We start from the raw sequence: 23,584 nt of genomic DNA, 5'->3' as shown, positions 1-23,584 counted from the left end.
CAGTGAGCATTGGCCCCTGTGGCCAGGGAGATCCATCTGCGCATGCGCATAGCATCCAACCAGCCATTTCTGCGAATGTACGCTCCACCCTCCACCGAGAGCGGGGAGAACGGCACTGACGTGCGGAGGTCCCGCCCCGCCCCTTGTGGTCTGCGAATCCCGAGGCTCCGAGGCCGGGGTTGTCTAGGCGCCGGAGGTAGTGCCCTGGAAGGCGGGGAAGTTGCGGGAGGCTGGGGTGGGCGCAGAGGGGTACGGTCCCTCAGAGTACGGCTGGGCAGAGTCCGATCCGGAGGCGGCAGACGCCGCGGAGGAGATGGAGGCAGGGAGGCCGCGGCCGGTGCTGCGCTCTGTGAACTCGCGCGAGCCGTCCCAGGTCATCTTCTGCAACCGCAGCCCGCGCGTCGTGCTTCCTGTGTGGCTCAACTTCGACGGCGAGCCGCAGCCCTACCCCACGCTGCCGCCGGGCACGGGCCGCCGCATGCACAGCTACCGAGGTAGGGTCGCCCTTCCGCGGTCCGGCCGCGCCGCCCCCTTCGAGCGCCTGCCCGCCGGTGCTGAGCTGTGCCCAGCGCTCTGGGCCTGATAGCAACAGCAACGGTGGCACGAACTCGTCGAAGGCCCTCCACCCTCCCGGGAGGCCGGTGCTGTTGTCATTATTATTCCCATTTACGCCTGAGGAACTGAGGCCCCAAAGAGGTAGTGACAGATCCAAGTTGACGCTGCTACTAATTTGCATTCGATGGTGGCTTCCCCCCACCCCCTTCCACGGATAGTTACCTTAAAAGCAGTGCTCCATCCCTAATGCCCATTTGTTCAGTCCCTGAGTGGAAGAATCTCACGTTCTTCGATGTCCTCCGTGGGCCAGGTCTGCGAAGGCGCCCTGTATGCATGGAGAACACAGCCAGTGGGGGGAGTCAGACGAATGGGTACACAGATGAGAACAAGCCAGTGTCAAATTTGCTGCGAGAGGAACAGCACAGAGGACTGCTGGAGCTTGCAGCCGGCATCTGCTCAGTGAGGGGGTGGTGGTGGTGGTGGTGGGGGGGGGGGGGGGGTACACGTGTGGTTTCAACTTCGGAGAGCTTCTCAGAGAAAAAAGGGAGTCCTGCAGGATGAATGGGAGCTAGCCAACCCCAGACAGTTTTGGGCAGAGGGAACCACATGGGCTGAAGGAGAAGAAGGTATGGAATGGTGGGAGCGGAAGCCCTAAAGGCGATTTTACCTCTAGGGAAATGGGGGCCATTGAAGGTTTTCTAGCAGGGACACGACATTGTCAGGTTTACATTCTGAAAAGCTCACTCAGGTTGGGTTGCAAAGTGGTTTGCGGGGGAAGACTGCTGTTGAGGAACCAGTTAGGAAGCTGTTGTAATAACTGAGGGGGAGATTAGGTCTTATTGCCTAAAGAGGTAGTAATCTCCCAATGGCTTTCAAGAAGAAAGTAGTCCTAGGCTCCCTTAATTTTCACAACCATAGAAATAGACTCATAGATACAGAGAACAGAAGGGAGGAGAGTTGGGGGCGCTGGGTGAAAAAGTTGAAGGGGTTTAGAAGTACAAATTGGCAGTTATAAAATAGTCACAGAGATGCAAAGTACAGCATAGGGAATATCCTATCCTATATAATAGAAGGCTAATATGGAAATTGTCCCTTCCACTGGGCATTTGACCAGGGTGTTGGTCTGGCTGTCCAACCAACTTCGGCCCCTCTCCTGGCTGGCCCCACCCCTGATCGGCCCCTACCCACCCGGACTGGGGGCAGGCGGAGGCCAACCTCCCATGTCCCCTCCCCCGGCCGGCCTGCCCAATCGGTCCCAATCAGGGCAGGCTGGACCTACCCCACCTGTGCATGAATTCGTGCACCTGGCCTCTAGTAGTCAATAATCTATATATATAAAAGCCTAAGTGGCCATTACAACAGAACGACCAGTTGCTATGACACACACTGACCACCAGGGGACAGATGCTCAGCGCAGGAGCTTCCCCCAGCCCACAGGCCCCGATCACTGATGGGGCCTGCCGGCCAACCTCCCGGTCCCTCCCCCCAGCCAGCATGCCCCGATTGCCCGATTGGGGCTGGGCCCTGGGCTGGGACAGGGAACCAGGGATGGGTGGCGGCAGATGCGGGCGGTGAGGGAAGGAAGAGTGGGGGAGGTGGGGAGGCAGGGAACCTGATCGGCCCTGATCGCCAGGCCTAGGAACCCCACCATGCACACATTTCATGCACCGGGCCTCTAGTATTGTAATAACTATGTATTGTGTCAGGTGGCTGGTATGGCTCAGATGGTTGGAGCAAGTGTCTCCTGTGCACCGAAGGGTCAAAATTTGATTCCCAGTCAGGGCATATACCCGGGTTTCAGGTTTGATCTCCGGTCGGGGTGTGTGGGAGGCAACTGATCGATGTTTCTCTCTCTCCTTCTCTTCCTCTCTCTCTCTCAAAAAAAAATCAAAAATAAAAAAAATCAATAGAAACATATCCTTGGGTAAGGATTAATATATGTATAAATATATATATTACCAGGTGAATATACTTAATATCACTGAACTATACACTTAAAATGGTTTAAATGGTCAATTTTATGTTATGTATATTTTACCACAACAAAAAAATGACCAGTTTACAGTTCTTAAATTTTCCCATCAATTCTTCAAGTAAGTTTATATCCTAGGAACACATGCTATATTTTTTCTGAGAGACACCTCCTCCCTCCTTAAACAGAATTAAGCCTAGAGGTTTACCTCCTTCTCTCTCTCTTTCTCTCTCTTGCATGTGATTATTTGTTTCTCATTCAGGAGTAAATTACATAGAGTATAAGTGTACAGATCTTAGGGTTTGATGTGTTTTGACAAATGTAGCAACACCTAGATCAAGTTATAGATTAGAACATGTCTGTCACCCCAGAAAGTACCCTTTTGCCCCTTCCCTCCCAGAGGCAACCACTCTTCTGATTTTTTGTATCATAGATTGGTTTCATCTGTTCCTGCAAAATGTACACTTTCTGTCTGGCTTCTTTCTCTCAACATGGTGTTTTAGCACCTTCTTCTTTTTTTTAATCTTCACCCGAGGAGTGAGGCTATTTTTCCATTGATTTTCTAGAGAAAATGGGAGGGGATGGGAGGGGGAGAAAGAAACATGGATGTGAGGGAGAAACATTGATTGGTTGCTTCCCACATGCTTCTGATGGGGGTGAGGGGTGGGGGGTGGGGGTGGGAGGGGGTTCTGAGAGGATTGGGGTTGGGCTGAGGATCAGACCTGTAATCCAGGTATGTGCCCTTGACTGGAATAGAATCTTCAACCCTCTGGTGCACAGGCCAATGCTCTACCACTGAACCACACTGGCCAGGACTGCATCTTCTTGTTTTTGAGAAACACAGATTTGAGGAGTCAGTGACCTCCTCTCTTTTAGTTTGCAGTGTTGTGATTTGCTTTTCCTCCATGGCAGAAGATAGGGATAGGATTTGGAGCCTCAGGTACATGCCCTTCTATTTACTGGCCCTGTTGCCTTGAGCAAGTCACTTGGCGTTTTCAGACCTATTTTCTCATCTGTAAATGCATCTATTGTGAGGATTGAGTAAGCTAATATTATGATATTTTGCATGACACTTAAGCAGAATGGCAAGTATTTCATTATCAGTCCAGGATGATGAAGCAAATGGGTGTGTCCCTACTTAACAGCTTCTGCTTGTATTAACAGGTCACCTTTGGCTCTTCCGAGATGCTGGGACATATGATGGGCTTCTGGTTAACCAAACTGAACTATTTGTGCCATCTCTCAATGTTGATGGACAGCCTATTTTTGCCAACATCACACTACCAGGTACTGTTATTCCATCTTACTTTTTTTCCCCCATCTTACTTTTTAAAGAGATAAGGTTGTTATAAGTAGAGGAAAGGCCACTTACAGTAGCCAAGCCCTTACTGGTTTTCGCCTGATGCTCAACGAGGTATTCAACCTTTCTGTGTCCTATTCTCCACCACAAATAAAATGGAAGTAATGTGTTTGTAGGCTCTGTATTGAGCAAAGGTGTTGTGTTATTTCAAAAGCTCTTTGGGACAGGCCGGTGTGGCTCAGAAGTTGAACGTCGACCTATGAAACACGAGGTCATGGTTTGATTCCCCATCCGGGAACATGCTCAGGTTGTGGTCTTGATCCCTAGTAGGGGATGTGCAGGAGGCAGCTGATCAGTGATCCTCTCTCATTGATGTTTCAATCTCTCTCTCCCTCCCTCTTCTCTGAAATCAATAAAAAAATATATATATATTTAAAAAAGCTCTTTGGGCCCTGGCCGGTGTGGCTCAGTTGGTTGGGCATCATCCTGTGCACCCAAAGGTTGCCAGTTCGATTCCCAGTCAGGGCAAATGCTGGGTTTCAGGCTCCATCCCCAGTAGGGGGTGTGAGGAGACAGTCAGTTCATGTTTTGCTATCACATCGATGTTTCTCTCTCTCTTCCTGTCCCTTTCTCTCTCTCTAAAAAAATAAAAATATCTTTGGGCTTGTCAGAGTTGGGCTAAATTAAAATATCTGATTGTAGACTTATGAATGCATTTTGTTACCCTGGTCTTGGAGCAGAATTATGCCTTGGAGTTTCAGAAGAACAAAGTATAGGGGATTGATATTATGGCTTGTTTATATGATTTCTAGTATTGTATTTTTTAATGTTATTTAACCCAGTCAAACTCAGTGCCAATCAGGGATTTAAAAAAATAACTGAATTGAACATTAGCCTCATAGTGATTAAGTTAAACCTGCCGGTGTGGCTCAGTGGTTGAACATCGTCCTGTGATCCAGGAGGTCACTGTTCAATTCCCGGCCAGGGCACATGCCCGGGTTGTGGGCTCGATCGCCAATAGGGGAATGCAGGAGATAGCCGATCAATGATTCTATCCCATTGATGTTTTTAGCTCTCTCTCCCTCTCCCTTCCTCTCTCTAAAATCAGTAAAAACATATTTTTTTAAAAAAAAAGAAACTGATGTTCTTGTGGGATTAAAAAACACCACATTAAGTATTTGCATCTTTATAAGGTTCAGGCTAATATATAGATCCTGTTTTAAAGAAATGGGTATACAAAAATGATCATTGATAAATTAAAGGGAGTACCCTTAGAGAGTAAATAAAATCAGATTTCAGTTCCTCCAAATTCAGTTATATACTGTTTTGGTTACTTATTGCTATGTGACAACTACCCCAAAACTAACAACAACCATTTGATTTATTCATAATTCTGCAGTCTGGACTGAGTTCAGCTAGGTGGTTATTCTGCTCATTGGTGGTCATTGGTGTGTCTGCCTTCTCCTGGCATGTTGGCTGAGGGCTAGTCTTCTCTCCCATGTAGTCTCAGTGCCTATCCCTCTTTGTATGGCCTGTCCTGCAGGGTAACTCAGGGCTTCTGAGCGGGTAAAAGTGGAAGTTGCTTAAGGCTTAGACTCAAAATTGCCACAGTGTCACTTTACCCACATTCAGTTATTAAAGCACTTGACAAGCCCAGCCCACTTTCAAGGGGAAGTTAGTACACAAGGTTATGAATACCATGAAATGTCGATTGGGGCCATCATATTACATTCTGCCACAATACATGTACTCACTTTTTTTTGCCCAAAATGAGGTTCATCTGTAGTAAATGTAATTGCCATTGTTGGCAAAGCCTCTTGCTCATCCCTTGTCTGAAGGCCTGCCTGAATTTCGCTGCTGAAGATTCGGTTTTCTGCCCTTACAGTGTATACCCTAAAAGAGCGATGCCTTCAGGTTGTCCGAAGCCTAGTCAAGCCTGAGGATTACAGGAGACTGGACATTGTGAGATCACTCTACGAAGATCTGGAAGACCACCCAAATGTGAAGAAAGACCTGGAGCGGCTGACACAGGAGCATATTGAAAATCAGCGGATGGAAGAGGAGATTGAAGATTTTAACTGAAATTTGTACTCCTAAGTCTCAGCTGTTGATGGAATGGGCTAGTCTTAATCTAGATACAAGACTGGTCACTTATGCTCAGTGTGAAGGTCTCATTCTTAGAGTAAAAAATGCTCCATTGCTTAAAAGAAAGTTAACTGACTTCACTAGGTATTGTGATGTTTAGGGGCCAATATCACAAAATGTAATGTCTGCCCTCTTTAGAAGTGTTTATGAAGGGAAAGTAGTTGCCTCTTTGTAAGTCAGGAAAGTGTAAGAACCTTTGTGTAAGTAATTCAGTGAGAATTGTAGCATCTTCTTTGATTGTAAGAAAGCAGTGGCATCTGCTTTAATTGCTGTATTGTGGTTGGTGATATGTCTGCCTCCTGCTTTGAGAAGACTGAGATGTCCTTGAGGCAGGGACAAAACTGTCTGCTCTTTGAGACCCCAGTGCCTCTCACATTATGAGCCTTCATCTGTGTTTGTTGAATGAACAAACCAGTGGGTATTTTGGTAGAAAGTATTTGGAAGGTTTGCCATTTTTTGCAGGGGGAAAATAGGGGAGCTTAAAGTGTGTACAGTAAATAAATGTTTTAAAGGGGATCATTTTTATAGAAAGCACTTTTAATAATTTTATAAATTTTGTGCTTTTTTTCTGTTCACTATTGTTCCAGTGCTGTTTTATTACTGTTTCTAAACCAGGATTAGCTTTTTACAGTTCTTTTGAAACTTGACATCTATACAGAAGATAGGAGAAAAGAGCTGTCCTCTCATTTAACGCTAATGAGGAGATACTACCATACTGTGAATAGGTCTCTGCCAAATGTGGGTATTTCTGTTTCTTTTTGTAAATCCATGACATTTGTTTGGTTCAACATTTTTCATCCGGCAGGATATGGTGACACTTAGCACGAAGCCCTCGCAGCTCTGGGAAGTTCCTGCTCACACACAGTGGATTCAGAGAGTAGCCTGGAATGTTTTTAGTTTTGTACTTCCTTATAGGCTGGACTTAAATTCATTCAGTACTTCTATCAGGCTTCCTTTTGTGTAATAGTTTAAAAAAAATCAGAGAAATTCTTGGAAAAGACAGAAAAATAAAAGGAAGAAAAAGATCACTGCAGATAAACTACTTAAACACAATCACTAACTTAACATTTTGAATTTTCAGCCCCTTTTAGGGCAACTTTTGGTTTGTTTTTACATAGTTGAGGTTATATTGTACATACAACTTTGTATTCTTTCTCATTTAACTTTATAACTTAAATATCTTCTATGGCATCTTTATAAGCTCTCCATAGACATTAGTACACTCTTTGTCTTGTAAATAATGGTGGGATATTTCTTGGCATCTTTAGTTCCTGTGCTAACCTTTGAGCACAATTCCTGAGCTCTGCAGAATGAAGTGAATGAGACAAACACCCCACAGTTGTCTCGCTGTGCGTTAAGTTTCACCCAGTCTGGTTCCCCTCTTCAACATTCAGCAAAATAGTTGGCTTTTAGGCCTCTCTGAGAGAGAAGAGCCTGTTGTAGTACTCATTCAGTGATATACTTATAAATATCTAATTTTTTATGTAGGGAAGAAGGAATGCTGGTACAGAAGGTAGCAATGTGAGTTCCATAATTAGATAGGATGGGGATTTAAGGAAGTCTGCTGGTGCTGGATTAGTTCGATGTTGGTGTTATTTTATTTTTAATCTGTCTTTGTGTCAAAAATGAGATTTCATGTTTCAGTTGTTAAAACATGCAATTTGAGTACTGTGTTTTTTGTGTTGTCCAAGGAAGATTGAAAATCTGTAGCATGAATAATATGTTTTTCGTTTGAAGTCTTATGAATGTATTAAATGTATTAAAAGATTGTGCTGTTTCGAGTTTAAAAAAAACTTTTTAATACATTAAATGGTGCTGAGTAAAGAAAATAGGGAAGGTGTGTTTGGTATTATTTTAACTAGGCTCTTCTCTCTTGGAGAGGCCTAAAAGCCATGTTTATTTAAAGGCTTAAGGTGGGGAGGGAGTAGCAGGCACAAGCAACTCACTTCATTCTCAGTTCCTTCTCTTTCCAACACTTTTTTTTAAAAAACCATTGTTTCTTTTTATTTTTCTCATAAATATGATATATCACTAAAAATTGTTAAGCACTACTGAAAAGTATTAAGAAAAATACTTAGGTTGGAACAAAGTTTTTTTTGTGTTTTTTTGTTTGTTTGTTTGTTTTTTCAAGGAAACAGAACCAACCTTAACAGATTCCTCACTGAAGAAGATACATAGCTCTGGCCGGGTAGCTCAGTTGGTTAGTGTCCTCCCGATATGCCAAGGTTGAAGATTACATCCCTGGTCAGGTGACATCCAGGAATCAGTCAATGAATGCATACGTGAGTGGAACAAGTTGATGTTTCTCTCTCCCCTTCCTGTCTCTCTAAAATCAATTTAAAAAATAAATAAATACAAAGAGGATACACAGCAAGTAAGCATGTGAAAAGATGCTTCACATCATGTGTTATCAGGGAAATGAAAATTAAAATGAGATACCACAAGGCACTATTAAGAAGGCCACACTCTGTGATGCTGGCGAGGTTAAACATACTCTTACCATACTATCCACCGATGGTGCTCCTTAGTATTTACTCAAAGGAGTTCAAAACTTAACATTGAAAACCCTGCACATGGATATTTATAACAGCTTTATTCATAATTGCCAAAACTTGGAAGCAGCTAAGATGTCCTTCAGTAGGTGATAAATAAATAAAATGTGGTACATCCAGACAATATATTTTTTTTAAAGTTGATTTTAGAGAAAGGGAGAGCGAGAGAAACCGATTTGTTGTTCCACTTATTTGTGCACTCATTCTTGTAAGTGCCCTGACTGGGGATGGAACCAGCAACCTTGGTGTATTGGTTCAATGCTCTAACCAACAGAGCTACCCAGCCAGGGCACACAATGGATTCTTCCGCACTAAAGAGAAATGAGCTGTCAACCATGAAAAGACACGGAGAAAACAAATGTTTATTACTAAATGAAAGAAGCCAATATAAAAAAGTCACATACTGTATGATTCCAACTATACGATATTTTGGAAAAGGCAAAATTATGATGTGAAAACATCAGTGGTTGCCAGGGCTTGAGGGGAGAGAGGAATGAGTAGGCAGAGCACAGGATTTTTTAGGGCAGTGAAACTATTCTGTATGTTTCTATATGTATGCTATACTATATACTACACTACATGATCTATAACATTATACATTTGTCCAGGCCCATAGAACGTACAACACCAAGAGTTAACTCTGAACTATGCACTTTGGGTAATAATGATGTGTGATTGTAGGTTCATTAATTACAACAAATGTATCACTCTGGTGGGGAATGTTGATAATAGAGGAGACTGTATATGAGGGCAAGAGGTATATAGGAAATCCCTGTTCCTCTCAATGATGATGTAAACCTAAAACTGCTCTTTAAAGTCTATTTAAAAAAGAACCAAAAAAAGGTAAGTGGTTAACATTTCACCAGTGCTTATATTGAAAAGGTAATAAAAGGACAGGGCACTGGGTAGAAATCAGTGTGCACTGAGAATATGAAATAGGTATTAATGTTTTACACTCTGGACTTAGGAATACCAGTGAGAGCTTTCCAGATAGATACTTAATACTAGATTTCTGTGTATTAGCATTCATATATATATATATATATATATATATATATATATATATATATTGATTTTAGGAGGAAGGGAAAGGGAGAGAGAGATAGAAACATCAATGATGAGAGAGAATCACTGATGGGCTGCCTCCTGCACACCCCCTACTGGGGATCAAGCACGCAACCCAGGCATGTACCCTTGACGGGGGAATTGAACCTGGGACCCTTCAGTCCGCAGGTCAACACTTTATCCACTGAGCCTAACCAGCTAGGGCTGTCTTAGCATTCTTAGCACCCCAGTGCTACTCTGTGGTAGTCACAGTGCTGCCTGATACCATGTCATTGTTTCCCATCAAAGTCCAGGGTTCAATCCATGGTTAGGGAACATGCTTGGATTTTGGGTTCAATCCCCAGTCAGGGTGCATACAGGAGCCACCTGGTCAATGTGCTCTCTTCTATTTTAAATGAATTTTAAGTCCTTTACTCAAGGGAAACCCATCTATGCATCTGTGGAGTACAGTGCCTTCCAAGCAGTGGAGCACTCCTTCCTGTGAACTTTTCAATGTTCTCAGTGGCAGCCGCCATTTTTTAAGTACATTGTCTGTGCAATCCACTTCCCTGGCTCACAACTCTAAGCAGTAGGGATGATTCGTCCCATTTTACAGATGTGTAAAGCAAGGCTTGATAAGTGAAATGCATTGTCCAGGGTCACAAAGCCTGTTGGTCACAGAACTGGAACTTGGCCTTAGGACTTCTCATTTTAATTTCAGGTTCCTTCTTCTGTAACCATACTCCATTGCTAATGTTTACAGCTGCAAAGTGGGACTCTTAGTTGTTGATCTGCCCTCGATGAGGTTGCCTACGCTCTTGGAACCTATTTACTTCTGTGTAAAAATGGGATAATAATATCTGTAGTATAGGCTTATGAGAATTACATAAAATAATTTAGGCAAAGCACACTATAAAGTTGTAGTGTTGTTATAGTAGTTATTTTATTAAAGAGGCAGTTTGTAGCCAGTGGTCAGACTGCTAGGTTTCAAATCTCAGCTCTGCCTCTTAGTACCTGTATGAGTTTAAACAAGTTATTTAACTTCTCTGTGCCTCAGTTTCCTCATCTGTAGGATGGGGATAATCACCACACCTGCCTACCTCATGGAGTCATTGTGAGGAATAAGTGAAATAACCCAGGTCAAGTCTGTTTAATAAATTCTAGTCATTATTAGTATAAGTTCTCCTCATACCCTATTTGATAATTCAATTTGTCTCACAGTCCCTCTTACCATATTCCTCCAATAATATTGATCACATTAAAAGATAATGAATATGAAAAAATATAATGAATATGCAATTAGCCACCCCCACTCCCTTTCATCATACTCTACTTTTGTTCTCTAACATTACCTATCATTTATAATGCTGTTATTATTTTGCATTTAAAAATTTTTAATTAAATCTTTATTGTTGAAAGTATTACATATGTTCTCCTTTCCTCCCCTACTTATTTTTCATTTTTATTGCTTACTGTCTGTCTCTCTCCCTGGCAGGGATTTTGTTTAGAGGTATCCCCAGCACCTAGAACAGTGCCTGGCACATAGTACTGCTCAAATAAAAATTAGCCATTATTATGATAAAGTCTATCTTGGCTAGTCCTTCCCCTGATAGCTCTGTATTCCTAATTTCCCTTAGTCAACTTCCCTTTTGCTTTTTTGGCAATAGCACTTATTATGTTTTAACAAACTATGTAACATGCTTATTCAGTATTTTGATTAGTTATTGCTGTTTCCTCCTCATCACCCCTATCTAGGGTGTAAGTATCGTGAAAGCAAGGACTTTTTTTATTGATAGATTTCAGAGAGAGGAAGGGAAAGAGAGAGAGAGAGAGAGAGAGAGAGAGAGAGAGAGAGAGAGAGAGAGAGAAACGTCAGTGATGAGAGAGAATCATTGAGCCACACCTGCCAGACTTTTATAGGTTTTCTCTCCTTAGGTATCTCCAACACCATAAGAATGCCTGAATTATATGTGGCAGAGCGCCAAAAGCACAGGAAGTAAAGTCAGAAGGTCTCCTAGGACCGACACGGAATTCTCGGATGGCCTTAACCGAGTTTCCTCTCCACTCTGGGCCTCAGTTTCCCCTCCCAGCTCTTCCCCCTTTTGGTTTCCCAGCAGCTCTGGTTCAGCCGGCCTGACGGCGTCGCGCCCCACATCGCCGCTGGGGGGCGGTGGTGTCCAGCGCTGGCCCCGCCCACTTCCCGGGAGGCGGGGCGAGGCGGGACGGCCGGCCCCGGAGTCAAGAAGCCGAGTCCCGCGGCGTCTGGTTCAGTCTCCTGGGAGCTCTCCGCCGGCGCCTGCTGTGCAGCCATGTCCTGCTACATCTACCAGCTGCCCTCCTGGGTGCTGGACGACTTGTGCCGCAACATGGACACGCTCAGCGAGTGGGACTGGATGCATTTCGGTGAGTGGGCCCCCTAGCGACCTCGCCGGGCCGGCCTGGAAGCCCCCTCCTCGCCTGCGTAGTGGGTCCTGATCCGAGGGGCTGGCTCTGCGCGCTGCCGTCTGGACCCACGTCGCGCTGTGTGCCCGCAGGCCGGCCGCTGACCCCTCTGGACCCTAGTGCGATCCTCTGGAAGGCGTTTTGTGATCTTTGGAGTTCCCTGCTGTCGCTAAGTCCTTCGCAAAGTAATGACCGCCGACGGTGCTGTTTACCGTCCGGCGTGAAATAGCCGTGAGCAGTTACTGTAAATCACCGGTGTGCCGAGCAGTTACTGTAAATCACCGGTGTGCCGGGCTCTGATGGAAGCACTTGACAGGGGCTACCTCCTTGAGTCCTACAGCCTATAAAGTGCATATTTCTCTCACCCCATTTTACAGAGGAGGAAACGGATGTAGAAAGGTAGAGTCACTTGCCAGGGACCATGGGCCTTGCAAAGTGGCAGAATGGCATTTGAATGCCGTGTCAGGCCCCACCAGGACACTGTAACTCCTGGGTGTGTTTTGTTTGTTTGTGCCTGATGATTGGCTGAGAGCACTTGGCATCCAGGGGGACGCTGGGCTTGTGGTGCTCAGGTTCCCAAGCAGAGGTCTGCAATTCAGCTGGTGATTTTGGGTGAGTTGCTTAACTTCTCTGAGCCTCCGCTTCTTAATCTTGTAAACTGGAGGTTGTGAGGAATGAAAAAATGTTTAATTGATTTTAGAGAGGGAAAGGAGAGGAGGGAGGGAGGGAAGGAAGGAAGAGAGAGAGAGAGAGAGAGAGAGAGAGAGAGAGAGAGAGAGAGAGAGATTTGTTGTTCCACTTATTTATGCATTCTTTGGTTGCTTCTTGTATGTGCCCTGACCTGAGATCTAACGAGAAATCTTAGTGTATCGGACTATACTCTAACCAACTGAGCTACCCAGCCAGGACCAAGGAATAAAAATTGTCTAAAAAGTACCTGACACCTAAGGGTCAGAAATTATAGAGATTTTTGTAGTAATAAGAAGGTGTTAACAATGATTATCTTAGTTTTATGTTTTCATCAGTGTAACTCATGCCACTTTATTTTAAAAATAATACCTATCTGTTCTTTAAAATTTAGATTATAACATATACCCTTTATGCAAGAGTATATAATATACATGTACAGTTGAGAGAAATGAACATGTGTGTGTTACTCATCTAGTTTGAGCAAATAATATATGTTTTAACCTAGCGGTTCTCAAACATGGGTGATTTTGCCCCCTAGGAACATTTGCCAATGTCTGAAGACATTTTTGGTTGACAGAACTTGGGAAATGCAGTGGGTAGAGGCCAGGTATGTTGCTAAACATCCTAGAATGCACAGGACAGCCCCTCCATAAAGAATTATCCAGCCTGCCCTGGCCAGTGTGGTCCAGTTGGTTGGACGTCATCCTGTGCAAGGAAAGGTTGCTGGTTTGATTCCGGTCATTGCGGGCTCCATCCCTGGTAGCAGGAGGCAGCAGATCGATGTTCTACTCTCACATCAATGTTTCTCTCTCTCTCTCTCAAAATTAATTTTTAAAAAATCTTAAAAAGATCAAGAATTATCTAGCCCAAAGTGTCAATAATGCTGAGATTCAGAAACTGTTTTAAACCAGTAACAAAAATAATAAATGTTTGTTGCAAAATATGGTGGGAAACTGAGTTCAAATTCCACCACTCAGGGATACCCGTTTTTAATATTGGATACCAATAATAATAAAACAACAACAATAGCTAACATTTATTGGCTTCTTACCATGTACCACCAGAGTGGTAGGTGTTTTATGAAGTCTAGCCTTTTTTCTAAACCTATTTATGTGTATACATTTTTCAAAAATCATGTCATTTTGAACATTGTAATAGCCTGCTTTTTCACTTAAAATACATTACAATCATTTCTCTCTGCCAAGCAATATTCTTTAGCAGCATGGATTTATTTTCAGTGTGTATTTTTTTATTAAGTATTTTTAACGGATAGAAATAACAAATGCACTAGGTTAAATGATGTAAATAATACACCTGTGATAGAAGAAGGTAAATATCTTTCCACTTCCTGGCCCTCAGCCTCCCTGTTCTCCCTAGAGTCAGTCAGTGGTACCTTGTCAGGGCAACTCTGAGGATGTCTATTACTACCTGATTTTCTTTGCTTGGATGCTCTGTAATTTAACTGCTTTGAGTGTTTCCCGGGCAGTGGACAAACTTTGTGTAAGAGACTCCCTCTAGTTTTTTCCATGTTGGCCTCAATTGTGAATGCCAGAACAACTTCTGTTTTCTAGGAAATGCACTTCTAAGGCACCTCTAGTAAAACTGAAATGATATAGAGAAGGTTAGCATGGCCCTTCTGCAAGGATGACACCCAAACTTGTGAAGCATTCAATATTTAAAAGAAAAATAAAGTGCAGAGTTCATCTTTAATTTCTCCTGGACAATACTGTAAATATAGAACCTAAAGATGAGTTTAGATGGTTTCAATCATATAAGTTCTTCTAATTCTGTATTAGTCTTTTTCAAGTGTCACTTATCAGGCATAGTTCTGAAATGCTGATAATATAAGTAAGAGGTATCTGGATTTTGGAATATTCATAATTGTATTACCCAAGGATGGGAGTGTTGAAGTTTAAATTCTAGCCCTATATCTACCTAATTCTATATAATAAAAGGATAATATGTAAATCGACTGAACAGTGGACCAACCGGTCAAGGGGCAGCTCCTGCGTTGAGTGTCTTCCCCCTGGTGGTCTGTGTGTGTTATAGCAACCGGTTGTCATCTCCTGAGGGGTCCCAGACTGCGAGAGGGCACAGGCCGGGCTGAGGGACCCCCCACTCCCCAGTGCACGAATGTCATGCACCAGGCCTCTAGTCTACCTAATAAAAGAGTAACATGCTAATTGACTGTACCTTTGCTACGCCTACCAGCCAATCAGGAGTGAGTATGCAAATTAACCCAACAAAGATGGTGGGTTAATTTGCATATGCGGGCCCCGAGCCATGGCAATGATGCAGGCGTTCCACACCACCCCTGGCAGTTCCAGGCCTCTGAGCAGTGTGGAAAGGTGGAAAGGCGGCTCCAGCCCAGAGCAGAAAGGCAGTGCCGACAGCCAGGGAAAGGAAGGCCCATTCTGGCAGGAATCTTCGTGCATCGGGCTTCTAGTTTTAGAATAAAATCCCTTCAGCACTTGATTGAAGTACCAAAAAACATTTCCAAAAAGTGATAGTTTTACGTTATCCCAAAAATGTCTTAGACTAGGTTAAGGTTCTAAGTGACATGAAAATTCGGTACAAAAGTATTTACTGTGAAGTATACTTCTCACAGATGTATTTTCAGTTTCAGCCCAATAGTTAAAACATCTTTTTAAAAATAACTGTATAAATACATTAAAAAATGTAAGAGAGGTCCATTTTGTAATCTTAATTAAAATGAGAGTCCTATAGTTGGATTTTGCATCTGATATCTGTTTGGAGTTTAGAGCCTTTGTGTTAAAAAATACTATATGTAAAAGGAAAAGGTGCTTTTTCCTTTTAATTCCTTTGATCGATATGGCTTTTTTTCAAATTGACTAAAGGATCAAAATGAAACCTTGTTAATGTGAATCAGTTACTGAACTTGTTTTTGTTAGAAATGTTAATGTAATAAATATCAATGTGGGAGATAATAGTAAAAAAAATAAAGTGTACAGTTTGGTGGCATTTAGTATTTGAGAGTTGTACATCCCTCTCCACAAGCAATCTTAGAACATTTAAATTACCCTCAATAGAAACCCTGTTCCCCTTAATTGTCTCCCCCACATTCCCACACACCTATTGTTTTAGGCATTGTTTAATCTGGACATTTTATATAAGTGTAATCATATAATATGTGATTCTTTGTGAATGACTTTTCCTTTAGCATGTTTTCAAGGTGCATCATGTTGTAGCATGATCAGTGCTTAATTTCTTTTTATTACTGAATGATATTCCATGGTATGGATATACTGCATTTTATCTACCCAGTTATCAGTTGATGGACATTTGGGTTCTTTCCCCTTTTTGACTATTGTGAATAATGCTCCTGTGCACATTAATGTGCAAGTTTTTGTGTGGACATGTTTTCATTTCCCTTAGGTAGATATCTTGGGAGTGGAATTACTGAGTCATAGGGTAACTCTACATTTAACATTTTGAGGAACTACCAGATTTTTCCAAAGTGACTGTACCATTTTACATTCCCACCATCAGTGTACGAGGGTTAGTTTCTCCACATCTTCACCAGCACTTGTTACTGTCTTTTTTATTCTAGCCATCGGAGCGGGTGTGATGTGGTATCTTATTGTGGTTTGATTTGTATTTCCCTAATGACTAAGAAGTGGAGCCTCTTTCATGTGCCTATTGGCCCTTTGTACATCCTCTTTGGGCTTCTAACTCTCTAGGCCCTGGAGACACCAGAATTGCTCAAAGTCCTAAGAGGCTTCTCATTGTGGTTTAGAATATAATCCAAACTCGTCACTTGACCTGCCCAGTCTGACACAACCTGACCCCACTGATTCTGACCTCTCCTCTCATAACCCTCTTGCTCAACCTGCTCCAACCACACTGGCCTCCTTGGTTCAGACTCAGGGCCTTTGCACTTGCTGTGTTCTCTGCCTGGGATATTCTTCCATCTGTGTTTCCCAGGACTAGATTTCTAGTCTGTATTAGTTTCCTCTTGCTGCTGTAATAAATTACCATAAATTTAACGGCTTAAGAACTGCACAAACATATTATGTTACAATTCTGGAGGTCAGAAGAACTAAAACCAAGGTGCTGGCAGGGCTGCATTCTCTGTGGAGGCTCTGGGGAAGAATCCATTTCCTTGCCTTTACTAGCTCCCTAGAGGCTGCCTGCATCCCATGGCTCATGGCCCTTTCCTTCAAAGCCAACAGCACAGCATTGTCAGATCTCTGCTTCTATCATATCTTTTCTGAGCCTGACACTCCTGCTTCCCTTTTAGAAGGACCCTTGTAGCTGTATAATAAGCATGTCAAACTCAAAGGCTAACACGGGCCAAATAAGGTTTAAGTTTATGTGGGCCACAAAAAACACACAAAAGCTTCAATTTTCAAAGAAAGGTAGGTTTATTTCGATAGAGACATGCTGGATATAAAGGGCTGAAATAAATGAGTAATCATTAACATAAAATAATAGAACATTTTAATAAAAGTTAATATTTTTTCTTGAACATTAACTTACCAGACACAGAATAACTGCACAAATTCATAAGCAAATAAACCTATTTTTCTTGTTCTCCGAAAGCGAAATATTTCCTGTTGCGCACACCAAACAAGTCAGTCCAAGGCCAATGATGTGGCAATCGGCTGCTAAAATATTCGCTGCTAGTATTAGTGGAGAGAAATGGTGTGGCTGCGTGTAAGGTGCATAAGGGAAATGAATGCAACACGATTATAGTAATCAGTCATTAGCGAACGTTGTAGTTCGTTATTAATAATTATGTATAACAGGATATTGTAAAAATTAGGTTACGAAATTTTTATTAAGATGTTTCTTACATGCCGTTATATTGGCTGGGCCGCAAAAATATTTGTTGTGGGCTGCGAGTTTGACATACTTGCTGCTGTAAAATTTTGTTAATCCAGTAAATTCCATAAAAAGGGGAAGAAAAAAAAAAAGAACCCTGTGATTACATTGGGCCCACTCAGATAATCCAAGATAACCTCATTTAAAAACCCTTAATTGCCCTGCTGGAGTGGCTCAATTAGTTGATGCTTTAAAAAAAATTTTTTTAAGGCCTCACCTGAGGATATGTTTTGTTTTTTGTTTGTTTATTTGTTTTTATTGATTTCAGAAAGGAAGGGAGAGGGGGAGAGAGATAGAAACATCAATGATGAGAGAGAATCATTGATTGGCTGCCTCTTGCTCGCCTCCTACTGGGGATCAAGCCACAAGCCAGGCATATGCCCTTGACGGAATTGAACTCGAGACCCTACAGTCTGTAGGCCCACGCTCTATTCACTGAGCCAAACCGGCTAGGGCTGTTGTTATTGAATTTAGAGAGGAAGAGGGAAAAGTGGATTGGTTGCCTCCTGCATGTGCCCTGACTAGGATCAGACCACAACCTAGGTACATGCCCTGACCGGGAATCAAACCCTCAACCTTTTGGTGCACGGGGACAATGTTCCAACCCACTGAGCCACCCGGCCAGGGCTGCAAATCATTTTAGAAAAGATAGTCTCTTAGGGCTGATTATGGTCCTGCCAGATAGGGGTAGGAAGATCCTTAAAGTGACTCAAAATCACACAGCCACAAATATGCACGCTTTTTGAATTTGACAGTTCCTGGCAGATAACATGTTTGCCTCCTGTTCCTTTCCCTATTGTTGCAGCTGCATCCATTTTTTGCCCTTGGGGAAAAAACAGGCTTCTTACCACTTCACGCGCCCCAGCTGTATTTTGAGGGACCCAGGGACAGGGTTCCTTTGTTGGACCGCTCCCCATCTTGCTCACTCAGGCAGGTGCCAGCCTTTGTGTACAGCCCTGCTTTGTCCCTGCCCAGCTGTGTGACTGCAGGCAAGTGACTGTCTCGCTTTAAACCTTTAGTTTTCTCGGCTGTAAAATGGGATTGAGTTGCTGCTTAGGGGACACGATGGTGGGGAAGGTCCTTAGCACTTTCCCCTTCTCTCAACCAGACAAGAGGTATTGGACCCCAGGGTGGGTCATTTCAGGAGGCTGTGCCAGGTCCAGAGGGCTCTGAAGAAGGGCACGGTTTTCTACCATAGCAGGTGAACTCCAGCAGGATTCAGGAACTCAGACCTGGAGGCACAGTCTCCACGTGGCATTAACCAGCGGGGCTAAAAACAGGTTTTCATTGAGTGCATGGTAGACGGCTTAACACAGGGGTCCTCAAACTTTTTAAACAGGGGCCAGTACACTGTCCCTCAGACCGTTGGAGGGCCGGACTATAGTTTAAAAAAACAACTATGAACAAATTCCTGTGCACACTGCACATATCTTATTTTGAAGTAAAAAAACAAAACGGCAAAAACACCCGCATGTGGCCCGCGGGCTGTAGTTTGAGGACGCCTGGCTTAACAATTACAGCAAACATTCACATCTCATTTACCATGTGCCGACCAGTATTCCAAGTGCTTCTAGGTTTCAAACTAATCTAATCCTCTCAACAGTCTCTGAGGCAGGCACTCTGGTTATCCTCATTAGCAGATGAGGAAACTGAGGCACAGGGAGAGGTGAAGGGCCTTCCCCAAGCACACAGCAAGTAAGTAGCAGAGATGGGATGTGAACCCGGACCTCTGAATCCAAAAATCTGGGCCTGAACCATCATTGTACTTCTTGCGCTGACATACGCATGTATTTTTATATTTATAGAAAAATCTGGAAGTTTAGAAGCAAAATATATAAGCAGTGCTTTTCTTGGGATCTTCCAAGTGGGATGTCATGGGGACTTGGATTTTCTTCCATTTTCCAAACGTTCTATTACCTGTGAATGTGGAGAAAAGAGGTGTGGATGTAACAGGGCCCTCGGCAGTGCCTTATCCCCCCCAAGATCCCTATCTTGTTTGGACCCTGTTTTAAAGGTATGGTTAGATGCTGCTAGGTCAATACCTTAAGATACATCACTTTTGCCCTAGCCGGTTTGGCTCAGTGGATAAAGCATCGGCCTGCAGACTGAAGGGTCCCGGGTTTGATTCCGGTCAAGGGCATATGCCCAGGTTGCTGGCTCAATCCCCAGTAGGGGGCCTGCAGGAGGCAGCCAATCAATGATTCTCTCTCTTCATCGATGTTTCTCTCTCTCTCTCTCTTCTTCTCTGAAATCAATAAAAATATATTAAAAAAAAAAAAAAAGATACAGCCCTGATGGCACGGCTCCGTGGTTGAGTGTCGACCTATGAATCAGGTCACGGTTCTATTCTCGGTCAGGACACATGCTTGGGTTGCGGGCTCCATCTCCAGTAGGGGGTGTGCAGGAGGCAGCCAATCACTGATTCTCTCTCATCGTTGATGTTTCTATCCCTCTCTCCCTCTCCCTTTCTCTCTGAAATCAATAAAAAATATAAAAACAAAAAACAAAAACATCACTTTCATGGAGCTAAGATGTCCAAACTACAAGGCACCTTAGAGCTTAATTCCTATTTCTCCTGCGTTGCCTATGAGGAAATGCCACCCACAGAGACTGAGGACATGGCTGAGAGTTCACACAGCCGCCAGAGCTCCGGGGCAGGCCTGCGGTTCTGTTTTCTCATGAAATCATGCTGCCTCCAGAGTGGGAGGAGTAACAGTCGCTTCCCTCTGCTCTTTTCTCTCTGAGGCTGGGAGCAGCACCTGACCCTGCTGACATCACATCCTATTGTCCTGGAATCTGGCCTGGGGTTTCCAGTGACTAAAGCTGCAACTCGGGGAACTTTCCATTCTAGCAGGGCACTTTCCAGGAGGCTTTCTCCCTGCAGGAAGCTGTCACAACCTTCCCCATTCCTCCCGAGGAGAGGGGCTTGTGCAGCAGGGCTCTGAGGTCTACCATGGCTTTAGGATCAAGTCCAAACCCCTAGCCCAGCGCTGGATGCCCTTAGCTCTATTTTCCCGGCCTTCATCGCTCGTCTCCCCTTCCTCACTCAGCCACTTACGTTTGTATTTTTCAAACAGGGAAGTGCCCGGGCTTCTGGTTGACTCACCACAGGATCCCCCGAGCTGGCTGCGGACCCCGAGCACAGTAGTGCTCAATCATTTTTTTGTTGAATGAATGAATGACTTGATGTTCACAGAGATTCTTGCTCTGTGATTTCTGAAACCCTAGAACTGAAGCATGATGTTTTATTTCTAGTTAACTAAAATGCCTTTTCTCACTTCAGTAAACTCAGTGGAATACTTTGTGACCATTCAAAAAGCCATTTATGAAGAGCTTGTAACGACTGGGAAAATGCTTATGGTGTAAAGTTAAACAAGAACAAGCTGCAAAATCTTAGTCTTACAGAACCACACCTATGTGTGTGTGTGTGTGTGGGGGGGGGTGGGTGGAGGTGGGGACAGGGGGTTGGTTAGAAGAGAAAGTACCCTAATAGGATGCTGTGTAACTTGTTTTGTTAGTCCCTCCCCACCCTGTTATTTCCTAAGTTTTCTTTAGTGACCAACCATTAATTTTATTATAGAAAATGAAAAGAAGGAATGCATTCTTTTTAGTATTGTCAGTGGTAGCCCCCTGCAAACTTTGTAGTGCTTCAGAGTTGGCAAAGTGCTTTTGGATCCACAGGTTCTTTTGATCCTTCTAACTATTCTTTGAAGATGGTTGGCCATGGTGGGCTGGCTCATTCATTCATTCATTCATTCATTCATTCATATTTCCTCTGCCAGGGCTGGGACTTAGAGGTGAGGGTAAAATTTAAGGAGGCGTAAGGAGACACCTAATCTTCAGATGCTGCAAGTGTTACCGGCGATATTGGTGGCGAAACAGCACCAGTTGTTACTGGCTAAGTTGGACCTCGGTTCATATATATATATATATTTCAGAGAGGAAGGAAGAGGGAGAGAGAGATATAGAAAGAGAGATATAGAAATATCCATGATGAGAGCCTGCACACCCCGCACTGGGGATGGAGCCTGCAACCCAGTCATGTGCCCTGACTGGGAATCGAACTGTGACCTCCTGGTTCATAGGTTGATGCTCAACCACTGATGCTGGTCGGGCTGGACCTTGGTTCTTGAGTTCAGCAAAGGAAGAATTCAGAACCAGGAACTAAAATTAAGAGTAAGTTTATCTAGAAAGTTACCGAAGTAGTAGACGTGAGCCAGCTTGGCTGCGTAGGCTCAGCAAACACAGAAACAAAAGAAGGGCCCTTGGAGCTGAGGAGAGAGAAAGGCGAAGGAAACATGTAGGGGCAGAGGGAGGGAAAAAGAGGGGGAAAGGAAAGGTACAGGGGTGCAGGCTGGGGAGGTCTTAGGGGAGGCTCTCTAGAATATTCATCAGCTTTGTGCTGATGCACCAAACTGAGATTTATTTCCCTGACTTCCATCCTTGGATGCGGTTGGCACAAATGGCACTAATGGGATTTTCTGTTATCTATTTCCCTGAGTAGGGTGATTTAAGTTATTTACCCTCTGGTTGGGGAGACGTGTAAACTATGTACTTTAATTGCAATTTCCTAGATGGCTGTAAACTGTTTGTCTCCGTTTCCCTATTCCACTTGGTCTGGCTTACTAGCCTGTCTCAAGTGTATGACCAGCCCTAAGAATGAGCCCCTCCTTAAATTTTGCCCCCTGGTGCCCTCCCCTGCCTCATCCTAGTCCTGGCCCTGGCTCCACTCTGTGCCAGGCACTCTTCTCTGTTCTGGGGATCTAATGGTGAACAGAACACATAAAACCCCTTCACAGGGCTTCTGTTCTGGAAGGGGAGACAGGCAAAGGTGTTGCCCCGCTATTACAGTGGAGGACACAGGCTCCATGGGAAGTGACTTGCTCAAAGCAAATAAGCAGCTAAAGCTCGAGGCCCCTGACCCTCACACCCAGTGGTCTTTCTCCAAAGTCTTGTGTGGGAGTGACGTTGGTATTTAGGTTCAAGCGTTAATGTGCTGGTCCCCAGGGGTATGCAATGGAATCAGCATTGTAACGTGGGCTGCCCGTGGACCCCAGCTGATGGTGGAATTGCTGGTATGGTAGGGGGCAGGTGGGGGGAAAGTTATGGACAAAGCCTGGCTAATACACTGACCCTCTCAGGAGGCACTGCTTTTCTAACTCTAAGCGGATCCTCTCACTCGCCTTCTAGCCTCCTTTGTGATCACGGACCTGACCCAGCTGCGGAAGATCAAGTCCATGGAGCGGGTGCAGGGCGTGAGCATCACCCGGGAGCTGCTGTGGTGGTGGGGGATGCGTCAGGCCACCGTCCAACAGCTGCTGGACCTCCTGTGCCGCCTGGAGCTGTACCGTGCTGCCCAGATCATCCTGAACTGTGAGTCACCAAGAGGGCCCTGCGCGGCCAGGCCTCGAGCAGGAGCGGCGTGTACTCTCCGGCCTTTAAACCTTTGTGAATCTTTTAAAAACTTACATGAGCTTTGTGCAGTGGCAGTATCATAGCCGATGAGGTTCCTCCGAGGCACGATTATTACTAATTGGAAACTTTTCCCAATACTTCGACCACGTGAAATAGTCAGCATTAGCAATTAAAAATTTTTGAATGAAAAAAAAAAAGTTTGAATGAGTTTACCATCCAACTAAGAAATTAGTCACAGAGTTCATCTCTGGTCTTGGGTGGGGATGGAGGTCACACCCAGGCTGTCTGGATCCAGCGCCTTTATTCTTAGCTTTTCTCATGGGATCATCAAAGAACTAAGTGTTTGGGTTTCCAGGAAACAGTGAGACATTTTGCCTGTCCCCTTCTTTTCTGTGTAGAACTTTACTCAGACCCCTGCTTTCCTGTTCCAACGGTCTCTGTCCTCTCAGGCTGTGAGAGTCTACCTACCTCTGCTCCCCAACCCTCTTTCTCTTCCCCTTGGCCTTTGCTGATTAAAATTGCCTGAGGAAGAGAGAGTAAAGCCTGTTTGTTTCCACATCCACAAATCCCCTGGCTGTTCTTTTATTTTGGGAGTTTGGTTGTGTTTTTACTATTGCTTTGAGT

The 23,584-nt window shown here is 44.0% G+C and overlaps 2 protein-coding genes across 4 annotated transcripts in view; both read left to right on the top strand.

The window, feature by feature from the left end:
- The first annotated feature begins 8 nt into the window (after nt 1-8).
- On the top strand, nt 9-7,740 carry VHL (von Hippel-Lindau tumor suppressor). 2 transcript variants are annotated; one of them, XM_079795575.1, is made up of 3 exons: nt 9-196; nt 3,692-3,814; nt 5,713-7,740. In XM_079795575.1, exons 1-3 carry the CDS (start codon nt 43-45, stop codon nt 5,907-5,909), a joined length of 474 nt encoding a protein of 157 aa, XP_079651701.1. In that variant the 5' UTR covers nt 9-42; the 3' UTR covers nt 5,910-7,740. The 2 variants fall into 2 exon arrangements, with proteins under 2 accessions (XP_079651701.1, XP_079651700.1); XM_079795574.1 differs by lacking the exon at nt 9-196 and adding an exon at nt 206-494.
- Nucleotides 7,741-11,508: 3,768 nt separating this feature from the next.
- The window catches only part of IRAK2 (interleukin 1 receptor associated kinase 2), a 56,479-nt gene continuing 44,403 nt past the window's right edge, over nt 11,509-23,584 (top strand). Inside the window, exons 1-2 of one of the 2 annotated variants that reach the window (XM_079795385.1) lie at nt 11,509-11,971; nt 22,736-22,918. In XM_079795385.1, the coding sequence (XP_079651511.1) occupies nt 11,878-11,971; nt 22,736-22,918 (277 nt within the window). In that variant the 5' untranslated portion in view covers nt 11,509-11,877. The remainder of the gene's footprint in view (nt 11,972-22,735; nt 22,919-23,584) is intronic. The other variant, XM_079795384.1, reaches the window with a different exon arrangement.

The sequence above is a fragment of the Cnephaeus nilssonii genome (assembly GCF_951640355.1).
Source record: "Cnephaeus nilssonii genome assembly, chromosome: 17".
NCBI lineage: Eukaryota > Metazoa > Chordata > Mammalia > Chiroptera > Vespertilionidae > Cnephaeus > Cnephaeus nilssonii.
The sequence above is the reverse complement of the archived record's forward strand: the minus strand, read 5'-3'. Positions and strand labels throughout refer to the sequence as shown.